We start from the raw sequence: 15,137 nt of genomic DNA, 5'->3' as shown, positions 1-15,137 counted from the left end.
ACTTGGGAACTCTGTTAGACTATGAACTCCATGAGGGCAGAAATTGTTTATTGTTCTATACTATATGCTCAGTGCTTAGTACGGTGCTGCCACATGGTAGGTATTCAATAAATAATTGACAAGTAACAGAATGTTGGAGAAACTACAAAAGCTAACATTCTGGATCTACATTTTTTTTAAATGGCAAACAGTTCTATACACCTTAATAGACCCTGATGTTAAATCTAAATAAACAGAAACATGGATATTCTTAATAATGACAACAATTTTGCCAAAGAACAAAAAAGATAATCATGTTGAGAATGGATAGTTTATAAAGACATAAAAAAGTGTAATATCCAAAATGAGAACAATAAAAAGAATATTAGTAAGCTTCAGTTATCTGAAATATTAACTTCAGAGAAACATCTTATTCCCTAATTACACTAGATAAATGAATTGTTAATATAAAATAATGGGTGGGGCCAGGCACAGTATCACATACCTCTAATCCCAGCACTTTGGGGGGCCAATGCAGGTGCATCACTTGAGGTCAGGAGTTCGAGACTAGACTGGCCAACATGGTGAAACCCTATCTCTACTAAAAATACAAAAATTAGCCAGGTGTTGTGGCAGGGGCCTGTAATCCCAGCAACTTGGGAGGCTGAGGCACAAGAATCACTTGAACCTGGGAGGCGGAGGTTTCAGTTAAGCCAAGATCATTGCACTGCACTCCAGCCTGGGCAACAGAGTGAGACTCCATCTCAAAAAGAAAATAAAAAAATTCAATAGTGGGTGGTAAAAAAAAACAAAAACACCTATTTCTTATTATTTGTCAGGCAAGACGGTAGTAATTTTTAATTGTATCAACTTACTTGAAATGCTGTATAAATATTAATGATAAATAATAATACAACAAGTATATATAACAATACTGGTTTTATTACTCACAAAGTAAATATAGCTAAACAAAATACTATTGTAAAATAGGTGGGAAAACTCACACACTCAGTTCACTGTAAACAGCATTCTGAAGTTTCTTCTCCCAACCTGTTTTTTAAAAAAAGAATAAAATATATGAACATACTAGTTTTTAAATAAACATACATTACAATTAAATTTATCTTAATAAAACTTTGGTATCATATTTATTTGTGAAAGAATTTTGTCAACTGCCAATCCCTATGTAAAGCGTTATTAAAGATTATTTCCTATACACTTACCATATCCCTTGGCTAACACTGAGTAGCAAAGTCATCAACATGATATTTTAAAATAATATCATTATTGCACCATTTTACCAAGTTGGGAGGAACATTTCCTTTTTCACTATCAAAGTGCTCAATGAATGTCAAAATCTTCAGATGTTGTACTACTAAAGCTATAAGGAATGTGCCAAGGGAATGGCAAAAAACAGCCACCTGATGAAGATAGATGACAAGTATCTAGTTATAATTCACACGTCAGCAAAGTCCTGGACGACAGAGGCAGATTATTGTGAGTTACCAATAGTCAGACAAGTTAGCTCAGCTGCTAACTATCTGGGTCAACCATTTAACATCTCAGTTCCCATATACAGATGTTGGACTAGGGAACCTCTCTCTCCTCTTGCTCTATGAAAAGTTAGAATTTTCTTTTTATTTTCTGTGAAAGCATACAAGGAAAAAAGTCACAACTGAAAAGTAAAATGAAAAATTACTTAACTAAGGAGATACTAAACACCTTATGGATGTATTTATCCATCAGAATATTACCAGTAAGGTAAACAGTATTTAAAACCAACTAATGCAAAGGAGTCTTTCTCACAGAGTTCTTGAATCTTTGCACCATTTTGTTAAAATGTCTAATAGTTCTAATTCTCCCTAAATAGAAACGTATTTGGCCATAGTTTTCACAATTTTGAATGAGTAATTGGAAGGCTGGGGATAAAATATTATTTATTTTGCCTTGCAAGAGTATCCAAGAGAGAGAATACAGTCATGGGTTCTTAGTTTCTGTTTCTGATTGGGCCAGTAAAGCCCTTTCCTCATCTCTCTTTTCTGCTTATCACTAGAGACAGAAACCAAAAACCATGGCTTCAGGCTGCTAAAAGCCTAAAACAAAACAAAACAGAACGACAACAAAGTAAGGTGCTTGTACAAGCTTGAGGGCTTAAAGAATTAGGAATAAATAAAACATTTTCTTATTTTGCCTTAAGTTATTAGGAAAAACTTACAAACCTGATATTTTAAAGAATTCCTTAATATCTTCTTTCAGTGATTCAAGTTTAATCTCAGGTCTCTGAAGACTGGCCTAAGAATAATAATAATAATAAAAAAGAAAGATAAGGAAGGAAAAGATATCCAAAGTAAATCATTTGGGTTGATATTTAGAACAAAGGAAATGTTTAAAAAGGAGTGTTCAAAAATGTATACTACTTGAAAAATCCTCTTTGAAGATAGAGCTTAGAACTATCTAGAATAGCTTATAAGAAAGAAGACTTTCTCACTAACTCTTAAAGGATCTGTGATAGTATACTAAAGTCTACTAAAACTATAAAAACTTGGAGATTATGAGTCCTTATCATCTTTATCTAGGGTCTCAAGTTGGAAAAATACTCAGATTTTATAAATTCATTGCCTTGATATTATATTAAATATATATGGCACCTGTATCTAATGACTAAAAAACCAGTTGCATCCATGTAAATGGATCTTTGCACAGTGTCTTCCTCTTTGGATTGCTTCTCAGTGTAAATGCATTGTGTATATTTGTAGAAAATACATAAAACTACTAGTTCATAAATGTGTGTTATTAGTGTTTTATCTTCAAGTGCATGTTTCCTATTCTACTGGTTTTTCACACTGTAATTTTTACCAAAAATATAATTTTTCCTACTTGTAATGGCTTTGATTACTCTCAAAGTGTTGATGTTCCATCACCTAGCTCTGTCAAATTCTAGCAGCATACTTCTTCAGAAGGAATTTCTATTAGAGGATCTCAAATAGAGTATTTCAAACCTAAGAAATCAAAAACTGGTCTTATCCTCCACTTACTGTCTTGTTCCTTCTCTTACATTTTTTAAATCTTCATCAATAAAATTACCATTAACCAGATCTTCCAAGTTAGAAACTTCAAATTTATTCTCAATTCCACACTAACTCTTCCATGATTCAATCCCTTTCTGGGAGATGGCACTGGTGGCAGTGAGATTTTTTTAAAAACCTCCTTGATTTCCACATAAAAACAGACCAAGCAACTAGATAGCAAAGGCAAATCCCTTGGAAAATATTCACAACAAAACTAGATGATAAGCTGTCCCCCAGAAATACAAGCAGCTGAGGATAAACCAACTGCCACAAGACCTCTAAGACATCAACATCTGTACAGGAAGAAGCAGAAGAAAGCAACTGACTATCTGATGTAGTGAAAACAAAAGAACCCAAAGTAGTCAACAAACATATATTTGAACACATGATGAGCCAACTTTAGAGCAGAAGTTAAAACAGGGAAGGGTTTTGCCTAATTCAAATATAGCCAGGTGATATCTGAAGAGACTGGAGCAATCTAGTACCTATAAATTCTTAAAACTGACAAATCAAGGCTCCCTTTCCAAAGTCTGGAAATGTTGATAGAGTAATAAAAAAGGAGAATGATAGGGAACTAACTCATTACCTTAAACACTGGTAAATAATGAAAAAGGCATTTATGCTGCCTTTCCTATTGGCACTATACCACTGGATATCCACACAGTAAATGAGGGGAAATGATTCTTTGCAAAATAATTCTAGCTAATAACTAAAACAGATATGATACAATTAGAATATCACAACTTTGCAATCCCCAATGAATTACTAATTCTAGGCATTGAGCAAAAACAGCTGCTCACATTGCAAAAGAGGTAATCAGACATTATGTGGTTTTCAATGAAAGAACACTCTACTGCTATTGTCAGGCCAAAGGGATAATACCTGAGTCTGATGAAGCTTCTGGGTCCACCTGTCAACTTATAAGACATACAAAGGGCAGAGGAACATGTTGAGCTATACCATGAGTTTACAACAAGAAAGGTCTCCAGGCTACGGGAAATTCTAAAGTCAAATAGCCTAGTTCTTCAGCTGATAAACTGTAAGGAAAAAGAAAGGAAGGAGAGAAAACCTATAGCTTAAAAAAAAGACAAAGACATTTAAAAAATAGGCAGGACTAAGTTATAGTGTCTAGAGACATATATTTGATTAATAAAATTATCAAGGAATGCAGAAAATATAAAAATACTCAATGTCACTAATCACTAAAGAAATGCAAATCAAAACTGCAATGAGATACCATTTCACACCAGGCAGAATGGCTTCAATTAAAAAGTCAAAAAATAACATGCCAGGGAGGCTGTAGAGAAAAGGGAACGTTTATACACTGCTGGTGGGTATGTAAATTAGTTCAGCCATTGGGGAAAGCAGTTTGAAGATTTCTCAAAGAACTTAAAACAGAACTACCATTTGACCCAGCAATCCCAATTACTGGTATATATCCAAAGGAATATAAATCATTCTACCATAAAGACATACGCATGCCTATGTTCATTGCAGCACTATTCACAATAGCAAAGAAATGGAATCAACCTAAATGCCCATCAACAGTAGACTGGATAAAGAAAATGTGGTACATATACACCATGGAATACTACACAGCCATAAAAAACAACGAGATCACGTCTAGCAACATAGATTAAGCTGGAAACCATTATCCCAAGTGAACTAAGAGCAGGGACAGAAAAACGAAACCCACATGTTCCCACTTATAAGTGGAAACTGAACATTGAGTACACATGGACACAAAGAAGGGAACAATAGACACCAGGGCCTACTTGATGGTAGAGGGTGTGAGGAGGATGAGGAATGGAACTACCTATTGGGTATTATGCACAGTATCTGGGTGACGAAATAATCTGTACACCAAACCCCCGTGACAAACAATTTACCTATATAACAAACCTGCACATATGCCCCTGAAACTAAAAGTTAAGAATAATAAAATATCTAACAGAACAGCTAAAAAAAAAAAAAGAAATGCAGAAAAGTGATTACCATAAATATCATGTTATCAGAAACGGAGGGGTTTCTGATTGGGATGGGGCAAATGGAGAGGTTTCCAGTGTGGCTGGCAAAGTTTCACTTATAGGGTGGTCATTACAAAGTCCTTCACCCCATAACAATACATTATAGATTTGTATCTATAACATAAATATAAATTTATATACTTATGGGTTAAAAAGGTTCAAAAAAGACAGGAAAAAATGTCCTCCCAATCTATACTTTCTCTCCATTTTAAAGTCCCACATTTAGTCTAAGACAAGTCTTTCTCATTTGAATTACTGCAACCACCTCTAAATTGGGCTTCTTGCCACCTTACTTAAATTGTGACCGCTTCCACCTGGCACTCTCAAAACTCCCTTACTCTATTTTTTCTTCTTACTTAGCATTTCTCACCTTCTATTATACTGTATGATTAATTTATTTACTATGTTTATTGGTATATCATCTATCTCATTACATTGCAAGCGGTAAGCTCCATTAGGGCAGACATTTCTGCCTTTTTTTTACTATCCGTATCCCAAGTGCCTAGAACCTAAGTTGTTTTCACACAGTAGGTGCTCAATAAATGTTTATTGAATGAATGAACCAATTTTTCCCTTTTCCAATCTATCTTCCAGCATTTCTTCCTAAAACATAAGTCTTTCCCAGCTGTGGCACTTCACAGCTTACACAAGAAGTCTACATTTTTTAACAGGGCATACTTGGTCCTTCACAATGTAGACCCAACTTATCTCTACAAATTCATCTCCTGCTGTTGCTTCACCAAGTTAACAACATCCTCTTCTCACACCTCCTCCCCACACACCCTAGCCACAGTGAACTATATTCACTGATTTCCCAACTGTCAGTCCTTTAAGGGCTGTTCATATTTCCTCAGATGGAAGTGCTCTCTCACCACCTTAGCAAACACCTGCTAGCTTCCAAGACATCCTTCAAATATCACCTCCTTTCCCTAGGCCAGGCAGCAAGGATAGAACATTATGTTCCTCTGTTTCAGCAATTATCAGATTACAATGTAATTTTCAGCTCACCTATTTATCTTTCTGACTAGACTATAAATTCAAAGGCAAGGAATGGGTCTTTATTTTTGGATCCCAAGTATCACCCTGGCATTAATTATTGCTTGACAAAATTATATTGCCCAAACCACATTCTATTTTTTTAAATTTTATTATTATTATACTTTAAGTTTTAGGGTACATGTGCACAATGTGCAGGTTTGTTACATATGTATACATGTGCCATGTTGGTGTGCTGCACCCATTAACTCGTCATTTAGCATTAGGTATATCTCCTAATGCTATCCCTCCCCCGTCCCCCCTCCTCCCACCCCACAACAGTCCCCAGAGTGTGATGTTCCCCTTCCTGTGTCCATGTGTTCTCATTGTTCAATTCCCACCTATGAGTGAGAACATGCGGTGTTTGGTTTTTTGTCCTTGCGATAGTTTGCTGAGAATGGTTTCCACAAGTCTTTGCTATTGTGAATAGTGCCACAATAAACATATGTGTGCATGTGTCTTTATAGCAGCATGATTCTATTTTTACCCAATTTCCTCCCCCCCAAAACAAGGAACTTGATAAAAAAATATATTTAAGTGAAGAGACTGTTTTCCAATCTGTTACTCCTAGAAAAGATTTTTAAAAGCTGCAAAAACCCTGCTAATTATTGAAATGTACTAAATCAAAAGTAAATAAGCTGTCTTATACTAGCCTGCATTTGAAAATGATTCGGAGAGAAGACAATTTAAAGAATTTTTTAAAAACTGGTTATTTTTTCTAAACACTTTCAGTATTTTAAGGTTGCTATACCTCCTAGATATACTTTGCACCCAAACTAATTATAAAAATCTTCAAGTTTTTGAGGATCAAAAGCAGGACAGTGACAACATGGTAAGGCACAGTGGTTACCAAACATGATTTAGCAACAGAACCTATTTTGCAAATGAAATCGAAACCCTATTAGGAATCCTATATAAAACACATTGAAAATGATATTACCAAACAATAAGAACAATGAGCCTTTTCTTGCTTGCTAATGTTGTGATTAACATTAAAAAGGTACAGCTTTATTCTGATATAGCCTCAATATCCAATTTCTGTATTTTGTTTTAGTGGCTTAGCATAGAGAAAAATCCCAATCAAAGACATGTTTGCATTTTTAATAGATTTCCTGGTCATCTCAGCACACTCCCAAATTAAAATGATGTAGGAAATTGAAAGAAGCAGACTTGGAAATTTTTATTTTGAGATAAATCCTAAAATTTATCACAAATGCAAAAACCAGACAAAGAGCTTCCAATACTGCTAAAATTCTGCATAACATGGTTTTACTACTACATGATGTGGTACGACAAGTTCACTTGCCTTACATCTCAGCAGTATACCATCACTAGGGGCCTGTGTTGAACAGAAGCACTTGTGCTTTGCCTGCCCAATCAACCCCAAACACAGCATACCCACTGCATTAAGGTTCATCACTTGAACAACATTCCACAAGCACACATGTGCAAGCCCAGATATTTTAAAGGACCGGTGTAGAATTATATCTTTATCATCAAGCACGCATTTGTAAGAAGTGTCCCAAACACACGACAAAAGATAAGAGAAACAGGTTCTATTCTGGGATCACCCAGAAACAAGTTAATCTGGAAGCACAGTAGTGGATTATGTGCTAAACACTTGATATTTAGTGCATCTGAAAGAGTGTTGTTTCTTAGTGTAATTTTTTAATTAAATATTTTTAAGTGAATATGGCTTATCAGAATCCTTAGGTATAATAGAACACAGTTTGAAAACCACTTGGGACTAAATGAGAGTGGGATTTGGCATCAAAAGATCTGGAATCACCTCTCAGCCTAATTTACTAGCTTGTTCAAGTCACTTAACCTCTCTGTATGGCAGTTTTCTTCTTTATTTAGTAGGAAAAATAATACCTTAACTGAGTTATTATGAGTCTCAAATAGAAAATTTTTCAGTTATTTTTAGGCTGTGAAGTCCAATATAAATTAAAGTTGCTGTGCAATAAAATATAATATGTCCCAGATGGCAATGGACTAAATATTTGTAAAAGACTGTCAGGGAGGTGGGTGAGGGGGGCTAGAAGTAGCGGCTTTTCAAATATCTATGACAAAAGTTAAGTCTTCTTTAAACAAAATGCCTCTCACTCACTTTAAGAGCTAGTGAAGACTATGCTCAAAAATATAATCTAGTGAGAGAGGGTACAGTACATTTGTGGTATGGTCCTGCATACATCCTTCATCCATTTAGTTATGCTGATTCTGACATCCTCCACCCTTCTGCACTCCTAGAAACACATGACCAAACCTCTCCCCTTCCCACACATACACAAATCCAGTTTCTTTCAATTCCTACCAGAATAGTCTTAGTCCAAAGTACTGGCCACTAGCAATCTTAAATTTCTAATCTCGGTGAACAAAGGGAACTGGAGAAGCAAAGCAGCTAAAATAGTAGCTGGGCCAAAGAAGCTGCGAAGTAAGCTGAGGCTAAATCTCCATTAAGTACAAATGAGGGCATAGGAAGTTCTACAGAAAGGGATCCAAGGATCCTTTAATTCCCTCTAAAGAGACCTCATCTTTCCTGCTTTTCACTATGCTATCATGCTAATCCTGAACTTCATCATTCTATGCCCCATGGAACTGTAGGGTTAGAAGTGATTACAGAATTCTTCTATGTTGACTAACCATTTAATGCTTGATTATCCTCTCCAAATGATTTTCTGGCTTCGAAACTCTAAATTTAAAACTCTACCTTTCTAACTTAGAAACTGTCTACATCCCTACCTTACTCAATTCCATCTCTGAACTATTCTACTGGAAAATTCTTACTATGAGATTAATTCTCCTTAAGATTCACCATCACTACTCCCCTCCCCTCCACCACTCCATCCTGGGGTCACAGAAATAAGCTTAATGTCTCTTCTGTGAGAGAGCTTCCTATGTGAAGATAGCTTCCTATTTGAAGATAGCTATTGGGTCTTCTCTGAAGGCTTCTCCTTTCAAGTCCACAATATATTCCCGGGTTCTTCAAGTTCTCTTCATATAACAGAGCCTTCTTACCACCCTGGCCATTCCTCTCTGAGCAAGGTCCAGTCCAACTTGTTCTCCACTGTTATAGTTTCTTAACCGGACTCTCTATTTCACTCATTCCACTAGACCACTGATATTCAAACTTTTCAGTCGCAGGACCCTCACTCTTAAAAATTACTGATGAGGAGACAGGTATAGTGGCATATACCATACCTGTGATCCCAGCTACTGGGGAGGCTGAAGCCAGAGGGTCACTGGAATCCAGGACTTTGAGACCAACCTGGGCAACACAGTGAGACTACATCTCAAAAAAATTATTGAGAACCCAAGAATGCTTTTGTTTATGTGGATGACATCTATTGATACTTGCATTGGAAATTAAAACAAAAACAATTAAAATATTTGTTTATTAGAATGGTAGTTCTTCAAAAAACAAATAACCCCATCAAAAAGTGTGCAAAGGATATGAACAGACACTTCTCAAAAGAAGACATTTATGCAGCCAAAAAACACATGAAAAAACTGCTCATCATCACTGGCCATCAGAGAAATGCAAATCAAAACCACAATGAGATACCATCTCACACCAGTTAGAATGGTGATCATTAAAAAGTCAGGAAACAACAGGTGCTGGAGAGGTTGTGGAGAAATAGGAACACTTTTACACTGTTGGTGGGACTGTAAACTAGTTCAACCATTGCGGAAGTCAGTGTGGCGATTCCTCAGGGATCTAGAACTAGAAATACCATTTGACCCAGCCATCCCATTACTGGGTATATACCCAAAGGACTATAAATCATGCTGCTATAAAGACACATGCACATGTATGTTTATTGCGGCACTATTCACAATAGCAAAGACTTGGAACCAACCCAAATGTCCAACAACGATAGACTGGATTAAGAAAATGTGGCACATATACACCATGGAATACTATGCAGCCACAAAAAATGATGAGTTCATGTCCTTTGTAGGGACATGGATGAAATTGGAAATCATCATTCTCAGTAAACTATCGCAAGGACAAAAAACCAAACACCGCATGTTCTCACTCATAGATGGGAATTGAACAATGAGAACACATGGACACAGGAAGGGGAACATCACACTCCGGGGACTGTTGTGGGGTGGGGGGAGGGGGGAGGGATAGCATTAGGAGATATACCTAATGCTAAATGACGAGTTAATGGGTGCAGCACACCAGCCTGGCACATGTCTACATATGTAACTAACCTGCACATTGTGCACATGTACCCTAAAACTTAAAGTATAATAATAATAATAATAATAAAAAAAGAATGGTAGTTCTTCAAAATATTAAACATAGAGTTCATATGATTCAGTAATTATTCCACTTTTGAGTACATAGCCAAAGAAATGAAAACAGACACTCAGATATTTGCACACTAATGTTCATAGTAGCATTATTATTATTATTATTATTATTTGAGATGGATTCTCGCTCTGTCGCCCAGGCTGAAGTGCAGTGGCGCGATGATCTCTGCTCACTGCAAGCTCCGCCTCCCGGGTTCACGCCATTCTCCTGCCTCAGCCTCCCAAGTAGCTAGGACTACAGGCACCCGCCACCATGCCCGGCTAATTTTTTTTAAATGTATTTTTAGTAGACACAGGGTTTCACTGTGTTAGCCAGGATGGTCTCGATCTCCCAACCTCGTGATCCGCCCACCTTGGCCTCCCAAAGTAAAGTGCTGGGATTACAGGCGTGAGCCACCATGCCCGGCCCATAGTAGCGTTATTAACAATAGCCAAAGGTGGAAATAATCCAAATGTCTATAGATGGATAAATGGATAAACAAAAATCATATGTACATATATGTTAGTACAATGGAATATTATTCAGCTCTTAAAAAGAAAATTCTGGCCGGGCGCGATGGCTCACGCCTGTAATCCCTGCACTTCGGGAGGCCGAGGCGGGCGGATCACAAGGTCAAGAGATGGAGACCATCCTGGCTAACACAGCGAAACCCCATCTCTACTAAAAATACAAAAAATTAGCCGGGCGTGGTGGCAGGTGCCTGTAGTCCCAGTACTCGGGAGGCTGAGGCAGGAGAATGGCGTGAACCCGACAGGCAGAGCTGGCAGTGAGCCGAGACCGCGCCACTGCACTCCAGCCTGGGTGACAGAGCGACATTCCGTCTCAAAAAAAAAAAAAAAAAAGAAAAAGAAAATTCTGACACATGTTACAACATGGATGAACGTTCATGATATCAAGCTAAGTAAAATAAATCTGTCCAAAAAAACAGATACCATATGATTCCACTTATATGAGGTACCTAGAGTGGTTAAATTCATAGAGACAGACCATAGAATGGTGGTTACTACAGGTTGAAGAGGGGGAGAATGCAGAGTTATTATTTATGGGTACAGAGTTTCAGCTTGGAATCATGAAAAAGTTTTGGAGATGGATGGTGAGGATGGCTGCACAACAATGTGTATGTACTTAATGACAATGAACTGTATACTTACTGATTAAAATGGTCATTTTTATGTTATGTATATTTTACCACAAAAATTTGTTCACTTTATTTTAATATAACAGTAAAAAACTCATTGTATAGTAACTTATTTTTGTTTAAAGTAATTGTATTTTCAAAAATAAAGAGAAAAGAGGCACTGTTTTACATTTTTGCAAATCTCTTTTGATGTCTGCCTTAAAAGAAGACAGCTAGATTTTTTCACCTGCCATAGTTTTAAGTCTGTGGTACTGTGTTGTTTTGGTTGTTGTCCATGAAAAACATCCACCCTCATACATATATGTAACTGGAAAAAGGAAGAGTATTTTAATATTCTTTTTCAGATAAATGGGGATATTCTCCTTTGATAGTATACCAAAATTTTTAAGCAGTAGTTTCCTAAAGATTAGTTTTGATGTAGAATCTGACCATCAATAAACTTTCCATACTTTATAACATAAAAATGCATTGATCAGCCTTGCACTGTGACTTAATTTTTTACGTATCATACATAATTTTGTAACATTATACACTGATCTTTTCAAATATATTGGTTAACTAAGTTATAAAGTGAAAACATATCATTAAATAAAAAGTAATGTTCATTAATATCACCACCAATATCATCAGAGAAGTCTGTAAGTATTGCGATTCCATCAAGTTCACAGTGGCAGAGACAAGTTTTGCAAAACTAATTTTTATTTAAAGCTTAAATTTTATCGTTGGCAACATAAAATGGCTTTCTTTGAAATGAGAGGCTCACTTTGCCATTTTTGAGAAAATACATCCCAATGACCCAAGTATAAATAACAATAATTTTTTGTCAGTCACTCTTCCAAATGTTTGATTTAAAAAAAGAAAAAAGCATTTGAGCTCATACCTCCAATAATCACATACCTGCTTTTCTTCTAGATAACCATCTTATTTCTGTATGCAGAAGTGCCTTATGTGCACTTTCCATACATCCAACAGAATATTACAAAGATGTGTATTCAAGGGATGAGATGTAATACAATTAATAATTATTTACTGTTTCTTCAAAGACACTCAAGTAAAACTGGTTCTTTTTTTTTTTCACTGTCAGTGTGTGGTGGAAAATAGTACAATAGAGCTGGCTGGGCGTGGTGGCTCACGCCTGTAATCCCAGCACTTTGGGAGGCCGAGGAGGGTGGATCACAATGTCAGGAGATTGAGACCATCTTGGCTAACACGGTGAAACCCCGTCTCTACTAAATATACAAAAAATTAGTTGGGCATGGTGGCGGGCGCCTGTAGTCCCAGCTATTCAGGAGGCTAAGGCAGGAGACTGGCATGAACCCGGAGGCGGCGCGTGCAGTGAGCTGAGATCGTGCCACTGCACTCCAGCCTGGGTGACAGAGCAAGTCTCTGTCTCAAAAAAAAAAAAAGAATACAATAGGGTTTGGTATCAGTTTCTTGATATGGTTTAAGTCACCAGCAGTTCTAACACATCACCATTGCTTTTGTGCCATTAGTATAAATGTCTGCACAATAAATAAAGCCCCCCAAAGAAGTCTTAGTATTATTATAAAAGCTTTGACCTGAAAGGATCTTAGAGACCACCAGAGGCCTACAAACCATACTTTGAGAACCACTGCATTAGACTATAAGCTTCTTGAGAAAAATGTTCTTTCATCTCTGTATCCCAAGATCTAGCACAAGAGCTATCACATGGTAAGTACTTCTAATTAATGTATTTGTCCCTTCTTTTATGCATGAAAGATTCCAACCTACAAACTACAAAACCCCATGAGAAACACAAGAAGAATAAGACATTGTCCTTGTTCTCTGGGACTTGTTTTTATTGTCCAGTAAGGAAGATAGCCAATTTTAAAACACACCAAAAAGCCATTATAAGAAAGAAAAGATGTCACAACAGAGGTACCTCCTATAGAAAAAGAAACAATTCTAATTAAAGAAACTGGAAAACGGGAGCAAAGCAATAGAGGCTGAGTGAACAGACTGAGCAAAGGCATGAAAATGGTTTTGTACAATGTTAGTTTATGGAACAGCAAAAGATCCAATAGAATGTAAGAATCAAAAAGAGTAGAAGGTGAAGCTAAAGCACTCACTCCAATTCCTATCTAACCTGCTCATCTGTGTCAGATTAATGTTCCTAAAAACCAACTCCATGCCTTCACCCTCCTCAGAATATTTCATTCAAGTATTTACATCCCTCTAAAACTCTAGTTCTACTCAACCTAGATAAGCTTATTTCTCTAGAAATACCCTATAAGAGAGACCCTCTGCTTAGCCTTCTTACTGTTCCTACATTGGGAACTCACTCCCATCTTGTCACCTTGAGTGCTATCCAAGACTTCCCCAATCTCTAGCCATTTCCTCTCAGTATATTTATACCTTATTCATTTGCATTCTTCTTTCAATATACTCAGTAACTGGCACATAGGAAGTGTTCAATAAATACAACGGAATACTATTCAGCCCTTAAAAAGGAAGAAAATTCCAACACACACTACAACATGAATGAACTTTGAAGCCATCAAGCTAAGTGAAATAAATCTTTAAAAAGACAGATACTGTATGTTTCCATTTGTATGAGGTACCTAGAGTAGTTAAATTCATAGAGGCAGACCGTAGAACAGTGGTTACTACAGGTTGGTGGGAGTGGGGGAGAAGGAGAGTTATTGCTTATATATGTCTCTCTCTATGTATATATGTATATATATATAGACATACACAATATATATAAAATATATAAACAAAAAGCTAAAACAGAAGTGATATTTTAAAAGGATATGTCCTTTCTCACATCAATCCCCGAAATATCCTTATCATGAGCTTAATTGTTTTGTACTTTTCTAATTTCTCTCAAGAGCCCATCCTACCACAGATGAGAGGCTCAATTAAAATATGTTGAATTACTACTATCTTTATTTCTTCCTAATACTTTTGGTTCTTTCTAAAACTGTAGACTGGACTTGTTTCTGTAATCCTAGTCATCCCAGTGGACACACATTGTAGCCAGGAATAAGCTCTAGTTTCAGATGGAAAGTTCTGGCTCTGCAAAAGCTGACCATGCCTTATACTCAATCTGCACTGTATAATTTCAGCCCTGCTCTGGTTTCTCTCACCTGAGGATGGATCCCTCACTGGTTTTCTTTTGCTGACATCCCCAAGCTGACCCCCTTCTCTTCCAGCACTGGCTGTCTTGTCCCCTATTCATCCGCATCTTTATTCTTAGCCTCCTTTCGTGGTATACTCTATGCCTGAAAGTATTCACTTCACATTTAGTAACCAATTTTCTACCTTTTATTTCAACTTGGTCTTACCTAATTCAACCCTACATGACCTTCTATAAACAACGCAGTTTTCTCTAAAAGCTGAAATAAAATATGAAGAGATGTACTTAAACCAAGCAAACCCACATTTTAGTACTTCTCTTATCCCTTACATATGTATTTTCTATGGAGACAGGAACTTTCTTATTTTATAATCCTGTACACCATTATTCATTTCTTTACTGTGTTAACTTTTCAGGATTAAAGGACAAACAGCAGCCAAAATAAATATGGGTAAGTATCACAGCA

General features: G+C 36.6%; 1 protein-coding gene across 4 annotated transcripts in view; it reads right to left on the bottom strand.

The window, feature by feature from the left end:
• TBC1D19 (TBC1 domain family member 19) overlaps window positions 1-15,137 on the bottom strand; it is a 195,232-nt gene that overhangs the window by 161,415 nt on the left and 18,680 nt on the right. For all 4 annotated transcript variants that reach the window (XR_010111939.1, XR_010111940.1, XM_034958400.3 and 1 more), the window contains exons 2-3: window positions 2,199-2,271; window positions 984-1,029 (exon numbers count right to left, since the gene is read on the bottom strand). Coding sequence is in view for 2 of the 4 variants with exons in the window: in XM_034958400.3 (XP_034814291.1) it covers window positions 984-1,029; window positions 2,199-2,271 (119 nt within the window). In the remaining 2 variants the exon portion in view is untranslated. The remainder of the gene's footprint in view (window positions 1-983; window positions 1,030-2,198; window positions 2,272-15,137) is intronic.

This window comes from Pan paniscus, chromosome 3, assembly GCF_029289425.2.
Source record: "Pan paniscus chromosome 3, NHGRI_mPanPan1-v2.0_pri, whole genome shotgun sequence".
Taxonomy (NCBI): Eukaryota; Metazoa; Chordata; class Mammalia; order Primates; family Hominidae; genus Pan; species Pan paniscus.
This window is presented reverse-complemented; position numbering and strand designations above follow the sequence as displayed.